This window comes from Castor canadensis, chromosome 6 (assembly GCF_047511655.1).
Source record: "Castor canadensis chromosome 6, mCasCan1.hap1v2, whole genome shotgun sequence".
NCBI lineage: Eukaryota > Metazoa > Chordata > Mammalia > Rodentia > Castoridae > Castor > Castor canadensis.
The window spans coordinates 2324839-2351266 of record NC_133391.1 but is presented as its reverse complement, the minus strand read 5'-3'; the positions used below and the strand labels follow the sequence as shown (position 1 = coordinate 2351266).

General features: G+C 51.6%; 1 protein-coding gene across 2 annotated transcripts in view; it reads right to left on the bottom strand.

Moving 5' to 3' along the window:
* Sdk1 (sidekick cell adhesion molecule 1) overlaps positions 1-26428 on the bottom strand; it is a 744195-nt gene that overhangs the window by 179480 nt on the left and 538287 nt on the right. For both annotated transcript variants that reach the window (XM_074075462.1, XM_074075461.1), the window contains 7 exons: positions 25678-25868; positions 20001-20084; positions 15865-16059; positions 13274-13390; positions 11699-11866; positions 9299-9401; positions 7039-7215 (listed from right to left, as the gene is read on the bottom strand). In XM_074075462.1, coding sequence (XP_073931563.1) covers positions 7039-7215; positions 9299-9401; positions 11699-11866; positions 13274-13390; positions 15865-16059; positions 20001-20084; positions 25678-25868 — 1035 coding nt within the window. The remainder of the gene's footprint in view (positions 1-7038; positions 7216-9298; positions 9402-11698; positions 11867-13273; positions 13391-15864; positions 16060-20000; positions 20085-25677; positions 25869-26428) is intronic.

Below are 26428 nucleotides of genomic sequence, written 5' to 3'. Positions count from 1 at the left end.
GCTCTCGCTAACCCATGCGCGCGTTGATAAGCAAAGGAATATTTCCCGGAGGCTGAGCGACACGCGCACGTCTACACCGCAGCCCAAGTGCTGCCTCGTCTCATTACTGCGAATTAAGTTTTAAATCAGAGAAAGCGCAGCTGTTTTTATCTGAGCTCTCCGATGAGAACCAAACCTCCGTTCAATTTCCAATAAAGCTGAACTAGGAGGAAACGCCAGGTTCTCCTGCAGCCTGATTTCCTTTTTTCCTCCAAGTCTGAGTTGGTTTGGTCAGAAACCAAACCAAAATTGTTGAAACAGTCCCACCTGAAAACAATCCAAAACGAAACTGTGTGCTATACCCAAGTGTCAGTTTATAAGCTGACTCGGCCGGGGTGGGGGACCAGGATAGAAAGGCCAGCCCTGGGATTTCAGTCAGCAGAATCCATCCAACCTCTGACTCCAGCCACGGAGGGAGGGAAACTGAGTTCAGTCCCTGATTCCATTAATAGGAAAACTCCGCGGAAACACTAGGCACAGAGCTCCATTGAGTGTTCCTGGTTGGAGACAACAGGAGGGTGACATTGCTCTGGCTGTCCTCAGGAGGGTGAGATGTCAAGTCTGCATGGGGACACAGGAGCTTCAGGTGGGACCTCCCTCCCCAGATCATGTCTTATTCATCTCTTCATTGGGTCCTGATTTTTCTCCTTTGTATGAAAAGTGCCATCATAACATAAGGACTTTCCTGAGGTCTGTGTGGTCACTCTGAACCTGGGGCTACAGTGGGAAGCCCCATGTTTCAACCAGCTGGTTGGACAAGCGGGTAGTCTGGAAGGCCTGGAGCTGCTGCCTGAGGTGTGGGGACTGTGCCAGTCCCAGGAAAGGAGTGTCAGAATCCCAGTGTGACATGCTCCCGAAAATGGAAGCTTCTGTGACATGACACATATGAACCCAGAGGACCAGCGGTGTTTCCGGCCAAGTTCTGTTGGACACGGCTCATACTCCAAGTGGGTTCCCATGTGCAGATGGGTGTACAGGCAGCCCAGCCCCCAGTGCAATCTCACATGTGGCATTCTGTGACAAGACGAGGAAATGGCTCCAAGTGCACATTTCTAAGGAGTTGACAGTGAGTCATGAATCGGTTTCTCATAAAAACAAGAAACTTTATTTGCACGTCCTTCTTCCTTTCAGTGGAAGGCTCTCCTGGAAATGACCTGTGTCACACGGTGGCCCAGTCACGCTTTCATCCAGAGGTCTCGAGCTCAGTATTTCTGCATCTGGGTGACGTCCAGAGACCTTGGAGCATCCTCATGCCTGTCTCTCTGTCCCTCTGTCCCTGCCTGGGACCTTCCTCCCTCTTCAGCCATGTGATTGTAGCCAGCGTGGCTTCTCCTTCCTGCCTCCCAGCAGCTCAAAGCGATGGGCGAGAACAAAGCGGGCTCTGCTAGAAGCCACCTGAGCAGAAGTAATGACAGCCAAGAACCCGAGACTGCGGATTGCAAAAGATTCTTTTTAAGAAGATGTTTTGAGGAAGGGTCTCACTCTGTGGCCCAGGCTGGCCTCAAACTGTCCATCGTCCTGCCTCAGCCTCCCGAGTGCTGGGATCACAGGCATGCACCACTGTGACTGCTTCAAGAAAAGATTTATTTTTAAAAGATTAAAAATTTAAAAAGACTTAGCAACATGAAAAGCAAAGGGGTCTCAGATATTTAGTGTAGCAACTGGGACCTAGCAGCACAGCAGTACCTGAGGACGTTCCTGGCCCTGTTCCATGGAGAAGTACCGGCCTGTGGCTCAGACCCAATGCAAGATGTGGTTTTCACGCTCATAGAACACGGGGCTGGAAGGGGATACTTTTCCCCTGGTTTCAGCTCCAATCCCATGTGGACGGCATCTCTGTAGTTTCCCTGGTGTCCAAGAACACCTGATTTGTCATGCAAAGAGATTTTTTTTTTTTAACTACATGCTGGTGACATGCACTATTCCTTTAAATAAATTCTGGGATCTTGGAGATTAAGTTCTGTGAATCCCTTGGTCAGCCTGTCAATCACAGGTAAATGATGGTGTAATATATTCTGAGCCCATTTCAGGAAATCTTGTGTAACAGGAGAAGATCGCATCCGGGGTTTCTCTCTCTGCCAACTTTGAAGGGAGATAAATGATCTGTGGTGACTCATAGACAGTGACACCCAACGGGTGACACATGGCAGAGGACAGAAGAGTGGCTGGGTACTGCAGAGGGAGCGTGGGTGTGGGGGGATCACACTGAACCAGTTCCACCACCGTAATATCAGAAACTAACAAGCCCAGGGCGGTATGGCAAGGGGACTAAGCCAGGTCCTTGAGAGAAAGAGTATTTTTTCCTTTTTTTTGCAAAGGACAAGCAAGCAATTGTTGCAATTGTGGCTGAGCTGGAACTGCCTGGGTATCAGAGGGTCAGGTCAGTGTCCTTCCTTCTGGAAGCCATTACCCCTCTGATGCAGAAATGGTGACTTGGTCAAACCCATCTTCTGTGGCTTTGCGCAGAGGAGTAAGGTGACAGGGCCTGATAACTCTGGACGATGGTATTAAATTGTTCGCTCCCTATTATGTCTTTGTCAGAAGTAGTTTTGTTTAAAAAAAAAAGCCTCTCCCTCTTCCTCAGAGTCTGAGTCTTCCAGTCCCTGCTCTGGAAACTAGGTTTTCTCTGATCTGCCGGCTCTTAAGAGTGAGTCTCTGATTTCAGGGAAGACAGGCATGGCTAATCGGGCCTTTACATGATTCAACACACTTACTCAATCCATAAAGCTTGGGGAGCCTGGTGTGCTCGATGGCCAGCTCCTGCTGGGTGGCACCAGCAAACCAGACAGAAAGGATGATTGCAAGGGTGTGAGGTTTAGCAATGATGGTGACCTCACCGGGTCACGGAACCATCTGGAATTTTAGAAGCCCCTTCTCTCTAAAAGCGGGGGTTAAGGCAGAGCCCACATAAATTAGTTGTCCTCGGTGATGCAAAACAGACCTCCTGTTTTAACTTAGTAAGTGGAGTGAGGCTTCCTAAGATAGTTATTGGGCACCCACTGTATGCCTTGGCGCTCAGCAGCAGCAGGAGTCATTCCCTGTGAGTCCGATGGTCACAAGAAGTGGTCAAAAACTTATGTGGGACCCTGGGGATGGGATCGCCCAGCCCCAAGGCTATGGCACCTGTGACTCTGGTAGCAGTGGCCCTCTTTCTAGGTGGAGAGGAAACAGCAGGAGCTATGACACTGGGGACTGACCTCAGAGCCTGGCCCTTGCTTGGCAGACACTCTGTCACTTGAACCACACTCCTAGCCCTTTTGTTTTTAATTTGTTTTCTCAGATCAAGTCTCACACTAACTTTTGCTCTTACAAGCGTGTTCCACCACACCTGGCTTGTTTTTGAGATAGGGTCTCCCTCACTTTCTCCAGGTTGGGCAAAGAACTTTGATCCTCCTGTCATCACCCCAAGTAGCTGGGATCACAGGCGTGCACGACAATTTCTTGAGTAGCCTTCTTCAGCTAGGCTCTCTGCAGGACAGTACAAGCACTGGTTCCTTCAGCCCTTACCACAGTCCTCTGCAGACAAGTGACAAACTCAGCAACAGGTGAGGCAGCCTGCCGGAAGCCCCATGGTCAGTGAGGTGAGCAGGGAGGGTCCCCCACCCCCGCCACACACACACATATGGACCACTATGACCAACAGCCCTGGCACGGCCATCATGGGCACAGAGCTGTACTCCCTGCAACCAGGCTTACCCAGAAACAGAGCTGTGTGCACACAAACAAGCCCAAGGCCACGCCACCCCGTCTGCTAGTGAAAGCTTCCTTCCCTGCCCCTAATTTCCACATTAACTAAGTGGCCCTTAACTGAAGTAGGGAGGAAAGGGGAAACAGGCTTCTGGGGTTTTGAGGACTCTGTTGGCCATGAGTACCTCTGGTCCCTTCTGCAATGTGAGATATACCATTTCTTTTTTGTTTCTGCTGCATTTATTATTTCTTTATTTATTCGCATTTTTGTTGCCCTCTGAGTAAGTCATGGAAATGTCACAGGGCTCAGTTTGAAAAGTCCTCTGAGAAGCATGACTGACCCTGCGATGAGGGATGTCATTATCGTTGCTCCTGTCGCCACTGAGGTCGGACAGCCTCAACTTCCATTTGGATCATAATGATATTTAACTCCCGATTCATTCAGACCTGGGGATGGGTAGCGTTTATGTCACCGACAAGTCACAGGGACCGATGGTCTCCCAAATCAGTTCTGAGACCAGGGCCGCCAATGTTGCTTTGAATCACAAATCTGCAAGTATTTCTCAGTTTAGAGTGGAAGTGTTTTATCAGCGCAGAAAGCCTTTATTTCACACGCACAGCAACGGTTCTGACAAATGTGTTTCACTTAGAGCAAATCAAATAAGCAAATCGCAGGGCAGATATGCAAATCAGAGCATAAAAACTGCAGAATGAAAAGAGCATACTGTAAGTAAGAATAGGATTTGGCTGTGGCCGGGAGACTCGCCGTGAATGTGACACCCACGGTGGATGATCTAAGAGAGAGTTCTCAAAGGTAGTCGTTTACAAAATGCCAGGAGCACAGGGGATTGTAGGAATTCACTGTGTCCTCCAACGTCATCAAAATGAAAAAGAAAAAAAAAAATCCCAGCCCTGAAACCTGGACAGGTGGAAGAAAGATGGCAGAGCTGGGCAGGGGGAGCCAGGGCACGTGAGAAGTTGGGGGAGTCAGGAGGCCGGCAATGGCGGGAAACACACACACAGTCATCACTTCATTGGAGCGATCAACCAACCAGCCAGCCACAGTGTGCTCGTTGACGCCTCTTGTGTACCAAACACTGTGCCAGGCACCCAGATCGCACAAGCGGGCCACTGAGGCATCAGAGGGGAAGGAACGGAGAAGACAGGACCGTCCACCCTCCCCCTAAGGGCTACAAGTCAGGTTTAGCCAGGGGCCAGGCAGAACTGTGGGAGGCACCCTGGGTACAATGGCAAGAAGTCACCCTGTGGCTGAATGCTGAAGGGTGCAACGCCCTCCAGGCGAGGCCAGCAGAAGACAGGGGCCATGCTGTGGAGGCAGCAGGAAGCTGAGGCACCGGAATGGAGGCTGGGGGTGGAAGATGCAGAAAAAGCCCACGGTAAGTGGGAGAGAGCCTGGCTCCCAAAGCCAACGACCCTTTAGGGCTGTTCCTCCGTTCCACGGGGCTCTGGTTGTTTCAGGACTAATGAGGGTGGCCTTTGCTGTTAACAGGTGACAAATATCTAAAGAGAACAGGGGGTCATCTTGGGGAGGGGCAGACGGGAGGTGGGACGGGAATGCCTTGCTTCCTGAAGGTACAGCAGGGCTGGTCACACGCAGGGGTAGAGAGAGATGTGGGTTTGCTTGCTTATCTGTGTAACACAGACAAGGCCAGGCGAGGCCCTTGGCAAGTGTTGTTTTCCTTCTTAATCCATTTAGCGGGGTTGGGGAACCATAGACAAAGGAGACCTGTGTTCTCAAAGTGTCCAGTGCTAGTCTTGGAAGATGAGCCCTGTGGACAGAACCCTTCCTGGATCAAGGTGGGCTGAATCCATGAGAAAAACCTGTCACAATTGCCATTTTCTGACAGCCCAGCATGTCCACCGTGGGCCAGGGACGGAGCAGGCAGGAGCCGCTCTGGCAGCTTGGATTCTTTCTTTTCAGGTTGTGTTTTTGTACTTTGTGCTCAGGGGCTGCTTTTTAAAAAAGCAAATAAGTGTGTGGCAGAGAAGTGGAATTTCTTGATCCTGAGTGAAGAAGGAGAGGAGGAAATTGACCAGGCGCAGAGATGATCAATGGTCCCCATCTGCGCCTGGGGACCCCCAGGAAGGCCTGGATGGGAAGTAATGGGCAGCTGTTTGCTATTTTCAGAATTTCAAAAGACTTAATGGAGAGTGTCTATTTACCGACCGAAAGGCAGCTGAGACTAACTTAAGCTGGAAGTCCAGTTGGCTGTCGCAGCCCTGGTCTCGCCTGGTGGGCCAACCTTGACATTTCTCACTGATCAGAAGCTCTTATGAGCAATCAGAGAGACACACAAACTCATTGTCACTTCACTGTGGTGTTGGAAACAGCCTAATGCCACGGTATGTGTCACTGAGGGAAACAGGACAGAAGGCTCCACAGGGATGGTAACACCAAGAGTGGAGGAGCGCTTTAATCTGGAAGTTATTAAAAAAAAAAAAGAAAGAAAAAACCTGAAATGTTCAGGGCTGTGTGCCCTGGGGTGCCAGCCTCAGACTGCCAGAGGCACTCAAACTGCTTTGTGGCAAGCGCTGACCCCTTACTTGGGCCCAGGCATGAACTGAACACAGGAGAAGCTTGGCATCACTGACGCCATTGTGCATCTGTCTTTGCTCTCAGTCGTTCTCTTTGCAGTCACTTTGCAATCAGCCTAGATTCCAGAAAGGACAGGACTGATGACCTCTTTATGACAAGGGACCGAAACTTCCCACAGGGAACAGTGGAGACTTGCAGGACAGACGCCTCCAGATGAGGACAATGACCTGCAATGATGAGGCTGCACCCTGGAGCAGGAGCGGTCACCTCACGGGAACTGATGGCTCCCCTCAAGAGAAGACAGCGATGACATCTTCTCCAGAACCCCTGGGAACCCTTGGGTTGAAACAATGGTCAACCAGACAGTACCTGTGACTGGGACTATGTCACTGTCACACCTTTGTCCCCTGCCCCCAGTCCTTTCTCTACTTGAACCTACAGCTCATGTCTGCACCCCAAAGATGGCAGAGGATGGGCTGAGGCTCACTGTGCCTCTTCCCACCGTGTGTCCCCAGCCGTGTATAAACCTCCTTTTCCTGTCACCAAGCCTCTTTATTTGGCAAGCAGGGGCGGGTGGCCACACCTGGCATATGGAGTCCCAGGAGTTTGGGCCTTGGATCCAAAACTCTGGTTCAAGACCACTGACTGGGGACAACACATGGACATTGTCCGTGCTAAGTGGCAGTCACTTGGAAAGGTGCCAGCTAAGTGCAGTTAATGAGCAAAGGGCCAGGACCAGACATGGCCAAACTCACATCACTTCCAGCCGGACTGTTCTGGAATCGTTTCCTCCCTCAGACAGGACCTCGCAGGTGTAGTCTCCGATGTCACCTGACCACGTCTGGCTAATCAGGAGGGACCCATCCTTCTCCAGCACAATTCTAGAGTTGCCAGCGGGGGTGATGACCACGCCGTCCTTCTTCCAGATATAGCTGTAGGCCGAGCAGAGTCTTCAGTTACAAAAGTGACAGGAAAGGCTCACGGGGTCCTTCCCTGTCTCTTCCAAGCAAGTCACGAGTGACCTAGGGAATCTATTCAAAGTCACTGAAATGGTGAGTTTTATGGCATGTGGTTTTATGAAAGAGAAAAGGAACCATGTATCTTTGTCAATATGCAAAATGAACGCTGATGTTGTTGAAACAGGACAATGACAAAGGGACACAGGAAATCTGTGTGACCTTGTGTCTTGGAGACCGGGCTCTGTGGGACCAGGGTACTGCCTGCAGTGCAGGTAACAACAGGTAAAAATCCCCACAGTGGCCCGTGCTGGTGGCCCACACCTGCGATCCTAGCTATTTGTGAGGCTGACAGTGGGAGGATTGGAATTCCAGGCCAGCCTGGGTAAAAAGTGAGCCCTACTTCCAAAATAACCAGAGCAAAAGGACTGGGAGGAATGGCTCAAGTGTCAGAGTGCCTGCCCAGCAAGTGTGAGGCCCTGAGTTCAAACCTCAGTACTGTAAAAAAGGAAAAAAAGGAAAAAACTGTATCACATCTCATAAACATTCTGTTAAAATCCCTACATTCTGGAAGATGGTCCTTAAAGCTTCATTTCTTCCTCATTTAATCTTTGTCTCTGATCATTTTAGCCCATTTTTCTTTTCCAGCATAGAACCAATTAAGAGCCAGTCCAGTCTTTAGCTAAAAGTGCTGTTTTTTTTCTAGAATAATTTGATCAGATTTTCAAAATGTACTCAACTCTTTAAAGCCTTCCCATCCACACAGCACAAACATTTCCAAGGTCTTCGTCTGAAATTACCCACAGGCAGGGCAAGGGTAGATTGTCTTTTATAGCCTGGGGTTCCTGGGGGAGAACTCGAGATAAGGGGGGAGGCCACCCAGCTCTTCTTAATCACTTAATCACTCATGAAAAGCTAGGAGGAAGCCACCCAGGTCCCAGGGGACTCTTCCCAAGTTCTCAGAGTGGCAGAAAAGCAGGCTTATTTGTTCTTCGTTCTTTGAAATCCTACTCCATGTCATTAAAACGAATGAATTCCTGTCCAGGCATGACATGAATCCCTGGGTCAGCCCCCAGGATTTGCCAGGTAATCTTAACCTGCTAGATCCTGTTGGTTCATTTTGTTTACCGTTCAGCGTTCCTGTAACTAACCAAACTTGTTTTTGGCCTTGGAGACCTCCAGAGGGCCAGGTGATGTGGAAATTTATGACTGGCCAAACACCTGCTCAGGTGAGTGAGACAAGGGTTTATAGTCTCTGCACTCCTGACAACACAGGAGTCAACAGCTACCTCTGCTCAGAATGCCACCCCTGGGAGCCCTTGGCCAACCGCAGGCCTCCGGAGCTAAGGCCGGAGTGGCAGTACTTTGGATCTCTCTCGATTTATTTCCAAGACTGGGAGAATTAAAAACTCTTCTGCATGTGCTGCCTTTCGGGACAAAGCTCATCACGGAGGGCCACCTGTCTGCAGCCAGGCACTCCCCTGGAGTGTCATATTTTTTCTCTGTTACCTTCCAGCCTGAATTCAACCGTGACAGGTGTCAGAATCACTTTACTGAATCTTCAAGTCACCGTGTGCCCTTCTTTACATGTCTTTCCCTCTCTGTGCACGGATCCTCTCTCTGCAGAGCTCCCTCCATCCCCAGGGCACAGCAAAGCCATCCTCAGAGCAGAGAAAACCCCTCCGGAGCGCTGCAGAGCCCCAGTATAAACACTGCTCCAATCCAATTCGATCCCTCTGGATTTTTGTCTCATTAAGTATCAGCCTCTGACAGCACGCTTTACAGACAGTATATTAACGTTGGCAGAAAAATCATGAAAAGCTGTATTGAAGTCATGAAGTGGAACCTAGCTCACTGTAAATAATACATAAGGCTGGAGTGCAAAAATGGATTCGTGTGATTGATGATGGGATCCGCGATGGTAAAATGCCATAATCAGGGATCTGCGGCAGAAATCAAAATCCAACCCCCTCCAATTCTTCCTTCTCATCCCAATTTCCCTTCATGAGTTCACAGAATATTAGTAAGTTCCAAAGTATCAGAAGTGTCGGAAACTGACCGGAGAGAAATCCGGGGGTCGTGAGTGGCTCCGCAGCGCAGTGTGGCCGTGGTCCCCTTAATCACCACTCGGTCCTCAGGAGGGTGAACGATGGATGTTCGATCTGAAAGGGGACAAGTCACAGCTCAGATGGAATCACAAGCTGGCGAGTCTTTGCCCTCAGGGGATAATGAATTGGTCATCTGACATCAGAGCCTCTGAATTTTCTCTCCTTGGCAAAATAGTGTAAATGGAAGCACTCAGAACCCGTCAGGGAACTGAAAAGCAGCCTTTCCTTGTGGCAAAGGCAGTTAATCGACCTCCACCCCACGCTGTCTTGGCATGTCCACCCCCTCCCGAGGAAAGCAAGAGGGGAAGGCCATGAGCAAATGCTCCATGGGTTCTATACTTTGCTAAAACCTAGATTTTTCTCCCCCAAAGAATCCCAGTTTTAGCCATGTCTAATGTTCCCAGAGCACCTGGTCTTTGCAAAGTGCTTTTGTAACAGGTACTTAAACTACTCTTGCTGAGTAGCACTGACTCCTTATGGGGGCCCGTGAGTTAACTAAAAATAGAAGTGTGTAGCATCCCTGATGCCATTTTGAATCTGTCTGCCCTAAACCACTGTGTGTGCAGTCTCCATGTAGTCACTGTGGAACCCGGGAAAGATGGGACTGATGGATAATATCTTTATGACAAGGGACCGAAACTTCCCCTAAGGGACAGCAGAGAGCCACAGGACAGACCACCCTCCAGGCAACAATGGCTTGTTTATCCCAGCCAGTGATAAGAGAGCTAACAACTTCTCTGGAACCTTCTCCCAAACAAGGACTAATGCCTCATGAGGCACACCTGTGACAGGGACCACTTAATAACTGTGCACACCTCTTTCCTCCTGTCCCTGGTTCTTCCTCTGCTCAAGCCTACAGCTCAAGCCTGGACCCCAAAGATGGCTGGAGATGGGCTAATGCTTACTCTGTCTGTTCCCATGGCTGCCCAAGTCACATCATGACCCTCCTCTCCTTGTCCTTCGCCATGTCTCCTTATTTGACATATGGGATGAGTGGCCAGACCTGGCCTGGAGTCCCAGGAGACCCCAGGGCCTGGGGTCTAGAACCCCTGCTTCTCCTTTGTTAACTTATGTAATTCTCACAGCAGTCTTTCGAAGGCTGTGATATTATCACTGAACAAAGGACACGGACATCGGAAGGGCTGTGACTTGTACAACACCATGCAGCTGTAAGGGACAGGGCACATCACCCTGTGCCTATGCCTGTGGCCCCCAGGGTCCACATGGCAGGGGGACATGTGTCCCTGCACACACACCTCTGGGGGGGATGCTGCTTGGGAGCCATGCATAGAGTCCAGAACTCGGGAGTGACAGGGCCCAGCGTGACAGTTGGCTCACAGGGTACCAAGAACAATGTCCTTGTCAGTGGCCGGACCTGCCACTGTGATGCTCATGGGCCAAGTAGCCTGAAAACCCTCTGTGGGCCGTCGAGGAGTCTGCCCATTGTCTGGTGTGGTTATGATTTTGAATCTCCGTGGAGCCGCCAAATTGTGCGCGGTGACGAGGGAGTGCGGCCTCACTTTGCACACACTTCACACGCACACCTTTCTCTCTGCACCGCGCCCAGGGGTCGATCCACCACGTGAGCAAAACCTCCTCCTGATCCCCCGCCAACACTGAGGGAACCTGGACTGGTGTCTCAAACTCTCGATGTGTTTACGACACTCAAAAAGTTAGAAAAGGGCCACTTATCGAAGGGGACACCAGCTACGTGACAGAAATTAGAAAAGAAATCAGAAAATGCTGAACAAACGAGAAATGGTGCTCAACGACTTTTCTTTAGGGACACGTTTTTCTCTTCACGTGTGGCCTCCTCGAAACCCGTTTGTGAACACCGCCTTTCACTGTCTTTGGGACAATGAGCTTTTGTCACATGGGCTGGGTATGGGAGAGGACAGATTATTTTGTGGCTGAGGCATGGCGGTGTGGCCTGGTGTTATGATTCTTATGTTCTAGAAAACAATCTAATTTGCATCTCAGCGACAGAACCTAAATACACTTTCTTCAGGATTTTAACTCTTGATTCAGTTTTCGTATACAATTCTTATGCAATTAAGTGACACATCGATTTTGTTATTTGAGTCCGTCAGGTGTAATATCTCGACTGACTTTCAAAAAGCCAATCTTTTCTCTCTCTCAAAAACACTCCCATTAAATCTTTGAAAATATCCACTAATTATTCTTTTAACTGAAAAATTAATTACTCGGCAGAGTTCTATCAATTGGCTGTAATAATAATCACTCTGCTTTGATTAAGTGAGGGCGTCCAAGGGCACAGTGACATGCCCTGGGCGCAGGGGCTGAGAAAGTGTGGCTAGCAGGAGGTTCCCAGAGATGGCAGTGGCCCTTACTCCACACGGTGAGTGCCGCTGACGCCTCCAGGGAGCCCTCCGAGTTGGCTGCATAGCAGGTGTAGCTGCCGGCGTCCTGGATGAAGACGGGGGTTATCTGCAGGCCCCCCGACTCCAGCAGCATGAACCGGGGAATCCGGACAGAGCCACTGGCCAGGATGTGATTTCCTGAAGACCAGAAGAGAGACAGGAATATGACGGGCGGGGAGGGGAGAGAGAGAGAGAGAGAAAGAGAGAGAGAGAGAGAGAAGGAAGACATGGTTAGGGTGGTGGCTAATAACATAACTTATGGGAATAATCAGAGTCAAGAGAAAATGTCGTGTTCAAAAACAATCCCAGAGGTTGTCCAGCATTTGGGAGTGGCTTAAGCAACCTCTGGTCTGGGCATGGGACTGTTAGCTTTGGGCGACTGCTTTTTAGGGGCTTCTGTTGTGCTCATGTGCATTTGAAGATGTTGTACACAAAGCCACTTTTACGTTCATGATCAGGAAAGAGAAAAAAGCTATGAAATAAAGCAGCCCCTCTCTCTGCTGTGCAGCCCTCGTCTGAGCACTTGACTTAACGCCTGGGTGTGGAGAAGCCACCAAGCCACGCTCCGTGGACTGAGTGTGACTTGTGAAGTCCCCAGGTCAACCCACCAAGTACGAGTCACCAAGCTACGAGAATCCGCACACTTTTGCCCAGGCTTGTGAGGACAGGCTCTGCACTGGTCACTTGGTGACAGGTGTGTCTAACTTGCAGAAGGGACTCTAGGACTACAATGACAGCCTGTGACACATCGTTCTTCACAGACACTGAAAACACAAGCTCACAGGTCAAACTTGGGAGATGCTTACTGAAATATCTTTGAAAAACAGGACAGAGTTTTTTTTTTGTGGTAGTTGGATTTGAACTCAGGGCCTCACGCTTGCTAGGTAGGGGCTCTACACTCAAGCCATGCCCCCCGCTCCTTTGTGCTGTGGTTATTTTGGAGATGGTGGTCTCACTTTTAATTTTCCCAGGCTGGCCTGGACTGAAATCCTCCTATTTTAAGCTTCCTGCCCTTGCTGGGACAACAGGCACGTGCCAGCACCTCATCGGTTGAGATGGGGTCTCTCGAGCTCCCTTCCGGGGCTGGCTTCCAACTGTGATCCTCCAGATCTCAGCCTCCCACGAAGCTAGGATTACAGGTGTGAGGCATAACCGTGAGTCCTAATTTTGAATATAATAAAGAAGACCTTCCTTCCACAGAGGGGAAACTGAGTAAAAGCAGACTTACTTCACATCAAATAATTGATATTTTATGGTGGTCCAGTGGACCTCGGGCCCTCTCTGAGGGCTTAGGTAGAGGAGAGTGACTTTGGGACAATTATCACTACTTTTTAACGTCTGCTTCCTTCTCTAGAAGGCAGGGTCCTGCCTGTCCTGTTGATCCTCATACCCACAACCTGGCATCTGGCGTCTGATGGGCACATTTAATAGACGGTCATTTAATCTCTTCTGAATGGATGAGTGGATGAACCCGAGTGAGAAGAAAACGTAGCCACAGCGTTTTCTACACAGGCCACACTGCTGCTGAAAGCAGAAGACACCTGCCTCTCTTCCACATGATGGTGGGTTTGGGGGCTCCTGACACCGCGCACGTCAGAACAGCAGTCATCCCATCGGTCACTGTGGTGTCTGTAGGACGCTGGGTGAACACTGGAGCGATATCTGCAGAGAGGAGGTCACAGTGAGTGGTCAGCACATGGTCCCCAAGAGACTCAGGCCACCTGGAGAGCACGTGGGCTTTGTGGACCAGCCACAGCTGGAGCCGTAAAACACGGAAAGCTTTCTGGGGTGACTACACCAGGGATTACCTACCTGTTTACAACCTGAAGAGAAACAGACGAGCGAGTGCAAAGCCTTAGCCGAATGCTAACAGGAAGCATTTACCTGGAAACGCCCAATAAACTGCCTTTGTTGTCCAAATAAAAGAAAAAGCTAATTTTTGAATATAAGACACCCTCCATCAGAAAACACTCTCATGCTTTCTAGAAGCTGTTCTGAAAGCTGAAATAAGGAGGTCTCTGGGTCCTCACAGAGGGCTGCCTTCCCCAGGTGCTGGGACCTACCCAGGTGCTTGTTCCTGAGGCCTGGGATGGTGAGAACCCCAGGAGGCCAGGCCCGCGCAGGCTGGCCCATGAGTACTCACTCCTCTGGTGCTGGTCCCACTGGCAGCCCCATTCCTGTGTAGGTTCTTGTGCCCAAATCTCGTGTGAGGCCCTCGGGGAGAAGTGGGAAGGAGCCCAGGCGACCAAAGCACAGTGGGTGCACTTTCTCAGCCTGGGGGTGACACTCACAAGCCTTGGGCGGTCCCCGGGTCTCACCCCCACAGCATATCTGGAAGCCCATAGTTTCTCCCCACCACAAGTGAGAGCTGCAAAGTCCTAGGTCTACCTGGATGACACAGTGCTTCTGCTCCTGCCTGAAGCTACCCCCCAAAGCTGGGGTGACCTCACCCGACAGGGAGCTGGGCCTCTCTGCCCTCTGTCCACCCCCCCACCTGTCTTCCCAGACTCCACCCTCCAGCCTCCCTCACCTGTACACACCTTGGCTTCTTCTCTCCCCACCCCATGACAGATACAGCTCCAAGATTTTCAGCAAACAGCTCTTTCTTACCTTCGGGCCTCTGTGTGTCACCTGTCACCTCAGTGAGGTGCTCCCTCCCTGCCACTCAGTGCTTATCTGCTCTCCACAGCAGCCCCCCTCCCTATTCTCCTTTCTACCCTCCACCGCCATCCTGGGGTGCAGAAGTCTCACTGTCTTCCTTGTGGCTGTGCCCCCAAAGCCTAACCAGACCCTCAATAACTTTGCTGAATGAGTAAAGTGATTTTTCTTGTATTTTCCTTTTACCTTTTTTTGACCAAAAAAAAAAAAAAAATCATTTTGCAAAAGCCTATGGTGCAAAAACTATGGTCACAGTAGACAGCACAAAGGACATTTGATTAAAATGTCCAACTGGACCTCCCGAGAGCCCTGGTGACCAGGCTGGGATCCCTGTGAACAGAAGAGAACACCTGGGCCACCTCACCTTCCGGTTCTAGGCTGTCTCACATGAGGGGTTGACAAGGCACAAGCTGGAATCCAGCCCACGGCCCATGTTTATAAATGTTTTATTGGAACACAGCCTCTCTCCTCCATTCCCACTCTGTGTTATGACTTCCACAGCAGCAAGGCTGAGCAGATGTGACAGACACACAGCCCTCAAAGCCTAAAACACTTTACAGAAAAAAAAAAAAATCCCTGGCCAGCCCGAGCCTCGGAGCATCCGGGTTTTAAATACTTCTGGTCAATCAGGACTCCGGGTGTGGTGTGAGCAATGAACTTCTATGGCTTCAAGCGATGCTGGTTTTCTAAGCTCCAGACTAGAGGGCAAACTCGACCCCTGAGCAACAGGCAAGAAAGGGACCCCAAGTTCCCAAAATGAGTGTTACGTGTTTAAGAAAGTCGGCTGGCCCTGCCCACACTCTGGCTGAGGAACGCCACCAGCCAAACAAAGGCCACCTCCTCCAGGGCCTCCCACACCCAAAGCATCAGCACTCCTCTTCTAAAAGGGCAAACGTGAAAGGTATAATTCCATAAATCCGACTTCACTTCAGAGGGAACAATAGGACGGCTGATGGAGATTAAACAGAAAACCCACAGACAACAAAGGGCGCCCTTACTTATTTTACTTTTCAAAGACAGTGCTGAGGTATTTCTGTTAATGGGATCACAAAAGAAACTCACAAAAGAACTACAATTGTTCAATAAAATTCAAGTAGAGAATGAATGTGAAAAATGAAATAAAAGATCAAAAGAAAAAGATTAGGTGTGAGCTGTTCACTTGATGATGTCTCCAGAAAGATGGAGGCTGTTTTCTAGTTCTCTTCTAGAAAGAGGATTTTTTTTAACAGCTCAGAGCTGCAAAGATGGGGGCTCACAGGAGAGTGGGGAGGTCACGGCGGGGATCTCGGTATCCATGGACTGCAGCAGAGTTTCCTAAGGGACCCAAGCAGGTTGGGGTGTGCCTGGGACAAGGCTGTCCCCAGCCATGGGGACACATGGTCCTGTGTGCTCCTTGGGACTGCAGGGATGCTACTGCTCTATGTGTGGGAAGCCAAGGCCCCGTCCTAGTGGACTGGCTTTGTCATGGCCGTACTCACTGGTCACGTCCAGGTAGGTGTCTGTCTGGATCTCCCCGCCTTCATTACTGGCAAAGCACTGGAAGATTCCAGAGTCTTCTGGATGCAGCTTCTGGATGCGCAGACCCCCGCTGGGGAGCACTCGGTACCGAGGGTTCTGGAGTTTGCCGATGGGGACGGCATCCTTGTACCACTGGAGGGTGGGAAGAGGGGCCCCTGGGAGGGAGTGGAGGTAAATGGGTATTTGAAAAATTAAATTCTGAGACTTGCTTACACAAGGAACATGGCAATACGTCCACGGGCAGTCTCTTCTCTGCCAGTCTGTGCAGCCACCCCGTAACGACTCAGCTTCTCTTATGTCGCACGAAGAAACCAAGACGGTGGGGCACTAAGAGGAAAGACAGGAGTGAATTCTGGGTGCCGGGGCTGGGAGCCTTCCAGGCTCTATGTGGGTTTGTCATCTTGCTTGGAAAGAAAGACATGCCAACTGGGACAGACCCGAGACTCTGACTGAAATGAAGGCCAAGGTCCTGCGGGCAGGAGGCAGGACGCGCACCTGAGGCCCACCCCTCGCTGTGCCTCGCCCTGGGCACGGTACCTTTACCTACGTGTGTCTCTGCTCCCTCACGTGTGAGTGAAGGGACCGTAAGAGAGGCTTTGAAAGCTAAGATGATCACACACTCCCATCTAAGAGTGGCTGCCTAGCAAGTGTGAGGCCCTGAGTTCAAATCCAAGTAAACTCTTGCCTGGATATCAGAAGTGCTAGTGGATTGTCACTGCTTCGGTACAACCAACCACACTAAAAGTGAGGCCACCTTTACGCACCCTCTGTCCAAGGAGTTGCCGTCACCGACGTTTGCAGGAGTCCACTGCCTGGAGTGGGGTTTATCAGGTTAGGTAACCAGGACAGGTGACATCCCAGCCACAGGGCGTGGAGACTTAAGGGACGTCACACTGTGGACGTGGGAGGAGTTATCTTGTCTGTAAGACCCACACCAGCACAGTCAGGAGGCACAGACGGGCCACAGGATGGCTTCATTCTTGGACCCAAGAGCCAAACCGGCCAAGACCACAGCGAAGAGTTGAATGAAGAGGACAGGAGGGTCAGACGGACCCATCACACAGCACCACCTCTAGTGGCCCTCCCATCACGGGGCACTACACACAGGAGCGGGGCCGGAGTCAAAGAGGCTGGGGCTCCCCACGCTTTCACTAGCCCTACCTGAAAGAGGGGGTGCTGGGTGAGGGAGGGGCGCCTAAAGCAGGTGTAAGACAGGCTGATGAGTGGCAGAACCTGGGTTGTGAATGGGAGGGACTGTCCTCAGCCTGAGAGAGGGAGGACCTTGGTGGCTTGTTCTCTACACAGCTGTGGTCGGTACACGTGAGCCAGGCACTGCTGAGTGAAGTTGTGGTGCTGCCTGAGGGGAGAACGCTAGGCCCCTTGTTCTGATAGCTTCTCCATGTGGCTTGGCTGACAAGGCCAGAGGTCATGGCCACTCAGGAATGGTGGCCTGGGTAGGTGAGAGGGACTCCACTCAGAATCAGACCAAGCCACGCAAGCTAATGAAGTCCAGAAATACTGCAGGGCGTGGGACAGTGAGAAAACACCTAGACTTGGTTCTGGAGCTCAGAGGGGCTGGCAGAGTGGCTCAAGTGGTAGAACATCTGCCTAGCAAGTGTGAGGCCCTGAGTTCAAACCCCAGTGCCACCAAAAAAAAAGAAAAAGACAAATGAATCTCAGATGGTTTCCTTGTTTTCCCTAAATCTAGGTATATATTACATAATTACTACATAAAATGGTTTTGTTTGTTTTGAAACAGGATCTCCAGGTTGGCCTTGAACTCACCATCTTCCTGTCTCTGCCACCCAAGTGCTGGGATTACAGGTGTGCACCACCACACCCGACGTATCAAATGGATTGAAGTAAAAAGCACACGTTGCTGTGAGTCAGAGGAAGACCCACTCAAATCCCTTCATCCAAGATGCTACATGGGCAATGTAAGATGTCACTCTCATAAATAACCTTAATGTCATGCTATTTCAAGAGAACATGTCCTCAGATTCTGTTCTTTGCCTTCACTGTGTTTTCTGTCACCTCTCACTAAATCAGGAAATGCTAAAACATCCATTTCAAGGTAAAAGCTTCCCCAACCCAGTACAATCTCACAATGGCAATTCCGTATTGTGGTTTTCACAGACAGTCCTCGCTGCACGTGCTGCTAGGGTGTTGCTGTCGAAATGAAAAGAAACAGTAAATTACATGACGGCGGTGCCATGTGGAAAGAAAGCCCTCGACCAAGAGACATTACACTCCGAGGCTTGACCAGCAGTTTACCCTGTCGAGGTCACGCAAGAAAGTTTTCTCTTGTCAAAGGGACAGGTGAAGACTGTCACTGAGTGAAGAATGATGGTGAGTACATGGGGAACTAGGAGTATTTCCTTTGGGGGACAATTTAATGTCACAAACAGAAACCAAGCCCCCGCAGCAGTGTCCACTCTCCATTCGGAGATATAAATCAACAGTCTAAATATTTAAACTTCACGTTCCCAGAGCTGTCCTTAGAAGGTGTGTTCAGGGCCACAGGTGTGTGGTCATGCCTATAATCCCAGCTACTCAGGAGGCAGAGATGTGGAGAATCAGGGCTTAAGGCCAGCCTGGGCAAAAAGTTAGTGGGAGCCCATGTAAGCAATAAGAAGCCAGACGTGATGGTGTGCACCTGTCACCCCAGTGGCACAGGAAGCATAAATGGGAGAATTATGTTCCAGGCTGGCTTGGGTATTAACAGGAGACCCAATCTGAAAAATAGTTAAAGGAAAAAGAGCTGATGGTGTGGATCAAGTGGTAGAGCACCTGCCTAGAAAGTGTGAGGCCCCAAGTTCAAACCCCAGTGCCGCCAAAAACAATAAAAAAAGCGTTGGTGTTTTTGTGGGAGAGAGACAACACCACAGTAAGGAAAGTAAGTCCACTGGAAATTCACAATGCTTTTCTGCCCCTTCTGAGACAGTCAGAGCAGACACCAGAAACAGGGCAGCTCTGTAGACAGCCACCGTGACGAGAGCCCGGGAGTCAGGACCAGAGCTACAAAGGACCAGGTCCTATGGCAGGAGCAGTTGTGGCACTCAGCCTAAAGCCTGGGAAGGGACTCCTGGCCCTTTCTGGTCCTTCACAGCAACGCTGTCCTGAGCCACATACCAGGGACATCCAGAACTGAAGGGACACACGCAGTGCCCCCACAGGGGAGTGGGACCTGCCCTGAGCCCCAGGGCCTCGTTCTTCAGGGGAAGCCAGGGCCCTGGCAGCTGATGGTGGGGTTTGTCTCCATGACCAGGGACCCCAGTATTTAAAGAGCTATTTCTACATGGCAGGAACTGGCATGTTATAAGCGGTGTCTCGTTCTTCTTTGTGGCTGGAACATGTCACCTAACCTTGCTCTCTAGGCAAGGCCTTGTTTGTGTACAGTGACAGCAGTATCTGCCTTGCGAGCTGCTCTGAAGGTTTACAAACTGGGCAGCAGACCATACCCTCCAGCTCTGACAGGCAGAGGGAGAACCCACTCTTAAGAAACCAGGTCCAAACAATCAGGAGGATGGCCTTTCCAGGGACACAGGTTTTGGTCATGAGTTGCTATGAAGAGCCCGTCTCCGTGGGGAGCCTTGCAACTCCCTGTGCTGCCTGCCAGGAAATGGATACAACTGAGGCACAGGGAGAAAGGTGGATGACCTAAACAACAGAAGAAAGTGGGCCCAAAGCTAAAAGAGTAGGACAAGTTTCTATTCAAAACCTTCCCAACGGCGCCCCTTCCTCCAAGATGGACCCGACCTCAGTCCCCAGCGCCCCACGTGTGTGTAGGTCCTGGGGCTGGGCTCTGGGGAACCCCAGCATTTGAGGGGAGTCTACAGCGCACACTGTGTCCCCTGTGTTTGGATGCGGGAGATGGTTACTTCCCCTCTTCCTTCTTTTTTCCCTAGGGTAAATATTAGCACCCCAGTTTTACAGACAGGGAGGCAAGAGTGCAGCAAGGTCAAGCACTTCCCTAAGGTCACAGGCCTGGTTCCCGAGTCTTCCTGCACTTCACAGACTGTTGTCAACCTTTGTAACCACTGTCTCCCTGGACGGGACGCCGTCACTGTCACTCCCCCAGACCTCCCACACTCACCCATGGCCCGACAGGGGATGTCCACAGTTTCTTCTACTTCACCTAAGATCCGACTCTCGGGCTCGGCTGTAAAATATGGTGGCTCTTTAAAACAAGAAAAAAAATAGCCTGTAAGTAAAAGAAGGATATGTCAAAGACCACGCAGCCTAAGATAATTTCAGTTCTAAAAACTGACCCTCACACCCACTGAGGCCTCAGCAAGGGGCAGGTGCGGACATCATATAGTCTCAGACTTCAGAAAACAGATCACTGCTCGGGGCCACGGCTACTTCACAGTTTATGGGCTTGAGCCGTGCAATATCTTAACCCACATTTAGGAGGACCATCCCAAGAGATTCACAGAGGTTTATATTTAGGGCGCAGTATTTCATAGGCTGGGTCGCTTCGGTATTTAAACCAAACACCAGCGTGTCAAAGGCAGCAGGAAGCAACCCAGCCTGTTACCATACTTTTTATAATCTTCGCAGTGCTCCAAAACATAGATTGAACACTTCAATGGAATGAAAAAAAGTAATAGCTAAGAGAAAAAAGGGGGGAACACTGTCATCTATTTTTAGCAGCAAAGGAAACGCCCAGCCTCTAGTCACCCTTCTCCCCTGTGCAACAAAAAATAGCGGTTAATTTAAGCAATGAGTTTCCTCGGAGAGTAAATTGCAGTATCTTCTGTTTATTCAGCAAGAATTCTGCAGAGGCGGGGTGGCGTTGGAGAGTAAGGTGGTAGGCTTTTTCATGATCGTGGTCACACAGGCTCTTGCAGCCACTTTGTGCCAGTAATTAATTTCCAGGGACTGACTTCCAGGGTGGTTTATTTCCATCAGGATTGTGTCACACGTGGACAGGATGGCATGGTGTGCCTCTTGTGCCGATCATATCTTTAAAATAATATGGACCTCTGAAAGAGGATGCAGGGAAACGAAAACGTAGCATGTCAAGGAAATGACCGAGGAGAAGAGGCTGAAGGGCTCTGAACGACGGGAAAGTTAGGTGTCGATTCTGGAATTTCCTGGACCACTTGAGAAGACACCATGTCCCTGAGTTAGCCACCCCACTAGGGGCCAGGCTGTGAGCTCACTAAGCAGTGGCCTGTGTCTCCCGTCATGACCTGATGACAGATGAGACGTGGGGAGGGGGAATTAAGTATCTCTTTAGGATTAATCACTGATTTCCTTAGGCTAAGGTTTAAGTCTTGGACAACAGTGGAGTCCAGTACCATTGTAGGGAACAATACAGAGGGAGCCCCCATGCCTCCTTCCCTCAGTTTCCCCCTGTGGTAACGTCTGGCAGAACTCCAGTGCAATGTCAGGACCCAGCCACGGATGCGATCGGCCTTTCTGATCCATCTCAGCCAGCTTTGCTCATGATTTAGTTCCGTGCACCATAACCACACATGTCCACACCGCATGAGACACAGAACGGGCCCATCCTCACAAGGGGACGGTGGCCTGCCATGCTGGTCCCAGGAAGGCTGGCGGAGCGTGGCGGAGCGGGCTGTCACGCCCCACTTGCCCCTTGGTCCTGGGGAGGCCAAGCCTGCAGAGTGGGCCTGGAGCTGTAGCTTGTGCTCTTCATGCTGGTACTGGCCCCACAGCACGTAGGCCAGGACAGTTGCCACTGGCCCTTCACACTGACCCAACCTGGCAGACGCCTGAAGGTTCCCCTCCCGTCCCAGGAGGAGAGAGTGGGTGAAACACCCAGCGTTCGGCCATGGAGGCTTGGAGCAGGCTGTGGGCACGAGTCCTGGTCGGCCCAGGGCTCTTCAGCCACTCACTCGTCAAAGGGCACGGGGGTGGGGGGGGGACGTGGCTCAGTGGCTCAGCGGCACCACAAACACTTTTCTAGAATGTGTGCTGCCAACAGAGCCCCGCACCGGGGTGTTGAACATTCATGTCAGCCGTGGCCAGTGAAGATGGAGACTGAGACGGAATCCTCTCGCCTTTGGAACAGGATGAAGAGGTCAGGAGAAGGTTCCCATGCCTTGTGTTAAATCAGCACGGGCCACCCGCCCTGCAGGATGGGCACAAGTCGTTAGCCCCACGGTCTCAGAACCTGAGCTGGGGTCCCTCCCACTCTCCAGCACGTCAGGGTGACAGTGCGGGTTGTGGCCGACGGAGGCAGCCTTGCTGGAGGAGGCGGCACACCAAGGATTTGTCATGCTTTTCTTCCCTGGTGCTGGGGGTGGCTTCTGTCTTTCCTTCCCTCCAGAGCACCAGCAAGTACAGAGCTGTGTCCTTGGCAGTGGTCGCTGTCCACACTTGGGTGCCTTGTCCACTGAGGTGAGCAGGGTGGTCCCCAACGATGTCCACAGGTGAGTCCTTGGGGCCTGTGAGGATGCTCTGTATTTTACAAGAGGGCTTTGCAGATGGCGTTCAAGTTGTGACCCTTAAACAGGGGCACTGGGAGACTGTCCCAGATGAGCTGGCTGGACCCAGGTTAGTCACAGGGGCCCCCAAAAGTGGACAATTTCTCCACCTGGAAATAGGAGAGGCAGAAGGAAGGGCAGGGAGATGGTGAGTGGGAAGGGAGCCGTGCATTTGGGGGGTGAAGGGCGACCTGACGGGAGCTGAGGCAAGTGACACCGAGGCAGCCCCGCTGTGGGCGTCAGGTGCTTGCTTCTCCCGGCTTGGCACCCGACGCTACTGCCAGAGCACAGGATGTGCACATGGGGTGGACGTGAGGAGGACCCGCGGCGCCCGGCAGAGGTGATCCAGATGCTGCAGGACACCGCCAGCGGTGACGGCTGTGAGTCCTGCCCTGAGGCAGGGAGGGCAGGAGCTGGCTGGGCTGTCTCAGTGGGTCAGGAGCAGAGTGGCCACAGGCAGGGTGGCAGGTTGTGCACGGTCCCCGCTGTGGCTGCAGGGCAGGTCAGGGGAGAGGAGCCTGTCCAGGAAACAGCAGCATGGCTGAGCTATGGGTGGTGAGGTGGGGGACGGGGACCGTGACTCCAGCTGCCTGGATCAGAGCTCTGGGCTCCGGTTTGAATCTCAGAAATTGAGCAGCTCGGCAGGGAGGTGACAGGTGGAGTAAACAACGCAGCCAGCCTGTGTCGTCTCATCACTGAGAAAGAGAAGTAATTGGGAAACAGTGTGCTTCTGCTTTCTTTCATCTGCATGTTCAGATCCACAGCTTCCCATCTTCAGCTGTGACGGCCCCGTGAGCCCGGCCACGGCGCGGCCGGGTGTGGGCGAGGGCGACAAACTCAGTCAAGTCCTCTGCTCTGTGTGTCAGCAGAGATTCTCTCCTCTCCCTCTCTCTCTCTTTCTCTTTCTCTCTCTCTCTCTCTCTCTCTCTCTCCAGGGCTTTTCCAGAGGGATGGACCACATAATCCCACCTTCTCACAGGAGGCTCTCAACAAAAAGGGATTTCTTTTTCATTTGTTTTTGTGTGACTGGGACTTTGAACTCAGGACCTTGTACTTGTGAACAACTTCTCTGCCACCTCAGTACCACTCCCAGCCTCTTTGATTTTAGTTTCTTTTTCAGATAAGGTCTCCTGCTTTTGCATGGGGCCACAATCCTTCTGCCTTTGCCTCCTGCATAGCTGGGATTACAGGCATGCACCACCACGCCTGCCTTCACAAAAGGGGATTCAAATCAGCATGAAGACGTTAACTGTGTTTGTGTACCTTCAGCTGTCAGAATGCAGAGACACAAAACCGATGTGCTCTGGTGTTCTGATGTAAATGCAAGACAAAATAAATAGGACAGATTTAAATACTTTAAAATGGAATTCTGACAGAAAAGAACATTCTAGTTTACAGGGAGATAAACTCCCTCTCTTGTTTAAATTACCTTAAAATGTGTTAACACAATACAGTCCTGTCGACTAGAAATTTACACACCACGTACTCTCATTTTGGTTCCATCGATAATGCACTGCGTTCACATAGCCATACATCAACCTGGATGAGAGTGTGCAGAGGATGGGGTGAGGTGTTCACGTCACAGCAAGCGTGAGACCAGTCGGGAGGCGGTGGAGGGAGGAGAGCTGGGGTCCCTGGGGTGGGATCAGCAGTGATTTGCAGGCCTGAGCTGCTGCTGTGACACCTCCGCCATCCCGACACCACGTCCAGACAGGCTTGGCGGCCTTGTGCTGTGTACCTGTCAGTCACGCTGGGGGCACAAAGCCACTGCCGGTGTCTACAGGAATGACAGTGCTCAAGGCTCTGGCTTTGCACACAGTGGCCGGGATCCTCTTGCTGGTTGCACACGACTCTACAAGCTTTTATTCTTTCTTCCTTATTTTACACGGTGGCAAACCGCACGAGGTACTACAGAAAAGCTCCTGCTCGCCAAAGGTTTCCTCGTGTTCGATCTGTCCCCATCTTAGGTCCCCTTGGTCCCCAACAGCAGACAGAGCAGATGCTCTTTGCTGGAGCCAACCTCAGAGGCCTGTCTTAGCAGCAGTGAAGGGAAAGGAACACTGAAGAACAAATGTGCAACTATGCCAGGAACACAAAAGGAAAGAGGGGACTTCCCGGTGATATAAAGGGATCGTATCAGGAGCTGGTGACAAATTTACAATGCCCTCAGCTGCTGTGCAAGGCCAGTGTCCTAACCACGCTGCTGCCAGTACTTAGAGCCAGGCAATTCAGGTGCACTTAACTTTATCTTCCCGGGCTCTGGGTTAAGACGTGGTCCAATTTTAGGAACACCTGCTCTTGTCATTCAACTGAACCAAAGAGAACATCCAGCTTCCTGTGGGGTCAAAACCCCACAGAGATAAAATGAGGTCTGCACATGGACCCAGTGGCCCCAGGAGTGAGGGGAGAGGGCCAGAGGAGGCTGGCGACTTCCACAGTGAGGACCTCACCCTCCACTCTTGGCTTTGTGACAGTGTGGGTTCAGAAGAATGGTTCCTGAAGGTACTGGGAACAGCCACACTTTGGATTTCATGGGTTTATAATCTTTAAAAGGAAGAGTTGGGCCAGGGGCTGGTGGCTCATGTCTGTAATCTCAGTTACTCAGGAGGCAGAGATCAGGAAGATTGCGGTTCAAAGCCAGACCAGGCAAATAGTTCATGAGACCCCATCTCGAAAATACCCATCACACACACACACACAAAAAGGGCTGGTGGAGGGCTTAAGGCAAAGCCCCGAGTTCAAGCCCCAGTACTGCAAAATAAAAAAAGGAAGAGTTGGCTGGGTGCAGTGGCTCAAGCCTGTGGTCCTAGTAACTCAGGAGGTGGAGGCCAGCTGGGGCAGCAAGTTCGAGAGACCCCATCTCAACCAATGGCTGGGTGTGGCAGCACACACCTGTCATCCTAGGTATGCAGGGAAGCACAAAATAGGAGGATGACTGTCCAAGCCAACCTGGGCACAAAGTGAGACCTCCATCTCAAAAAAAAAAAAATCATGGAACAAAAAGGGCTGGGGGTATGGCCCAAGTGGTAGGGCACCTGTCTGGCAAGCACGAAGCCCTGAGTTCAAACCCTAGGACTGCCCCCAAAATAAATAAATAAATAAAAAGAAGGATGGGGGGCATTTGGGAGGTAAACTGAACCTCCCCTCCATTTGGGGGGTTAAAGATAAAGTTGTGGACTGGGGGTGCAGCTCACTGGTAAGGCGCGTGTACCAACACCTGAATTCCATCCCTGGCACCGCAAGATAAAAGCAGAACGGGAACAAAGGCAGGGAGCTACGGGCCGCTGCTTGGCCGGCCCGGGGTGGCCGGAGGCTGACCTACGACGGACAGGAAGGCCTGGGCTCTGGCGGGCTGGAAGGCGCTGCCCCGCAGCGTGGCCTCGCACACGTACAGCCCGGTGTCCGCCGAGGTGGGGGTGCTGATGGTCAGGCGCCTGCCGAAGCTGTGCAGCCCGCTGGCGAGGCGCACCCCGTTTCTCCTCCAGTGCACGCGCAGCTCCTCCACGGGCCTGCGTGCGAGAGCAAGGACACTGTGACCGTGGCTGTGAATCACGTCGGTGGCCACCACCACCACTCACCAGGCACCCAGCACGAGCGCCACAAAGCTAATCCACCAGGAGCCCTGGCGGCTGGAACGAGGGACAGGGAGGGATCAACCCAAGCCCACCATGCTTCTGCCCCAGGGCTACCGAGCAAGGACAGCCAATTGCCAGGACAAGGGACCAGAAGTGCTAATGGTTCCATTCCATCCGGAAAGAATGTGGCAAAGAAACACTGCTGGGGACACAGCAGCTGCGTGGGAGGTGCGACCCCCCCCAACTCACGCCTGGGGTGGCCCTGAACGGGCAGAGAACACCGGCCCTACGGAGGGCAGTGGGATTGACATCCCTTTGCTCCCCAGGGACCTCGCTCCTTGATCCTCCCTGCCTAGTGAGGCAGAGGAGGCTCCGCCATCAGCCTTACCTAACCTGAGAAACCTTCCCACTGCAGAAGACACCGTCCTGTGTCCCCCGTGTTCCCCGATGTGCCCTGCAGAGCCCCGATGGACAGGTGAGCCCACTGACGCTGG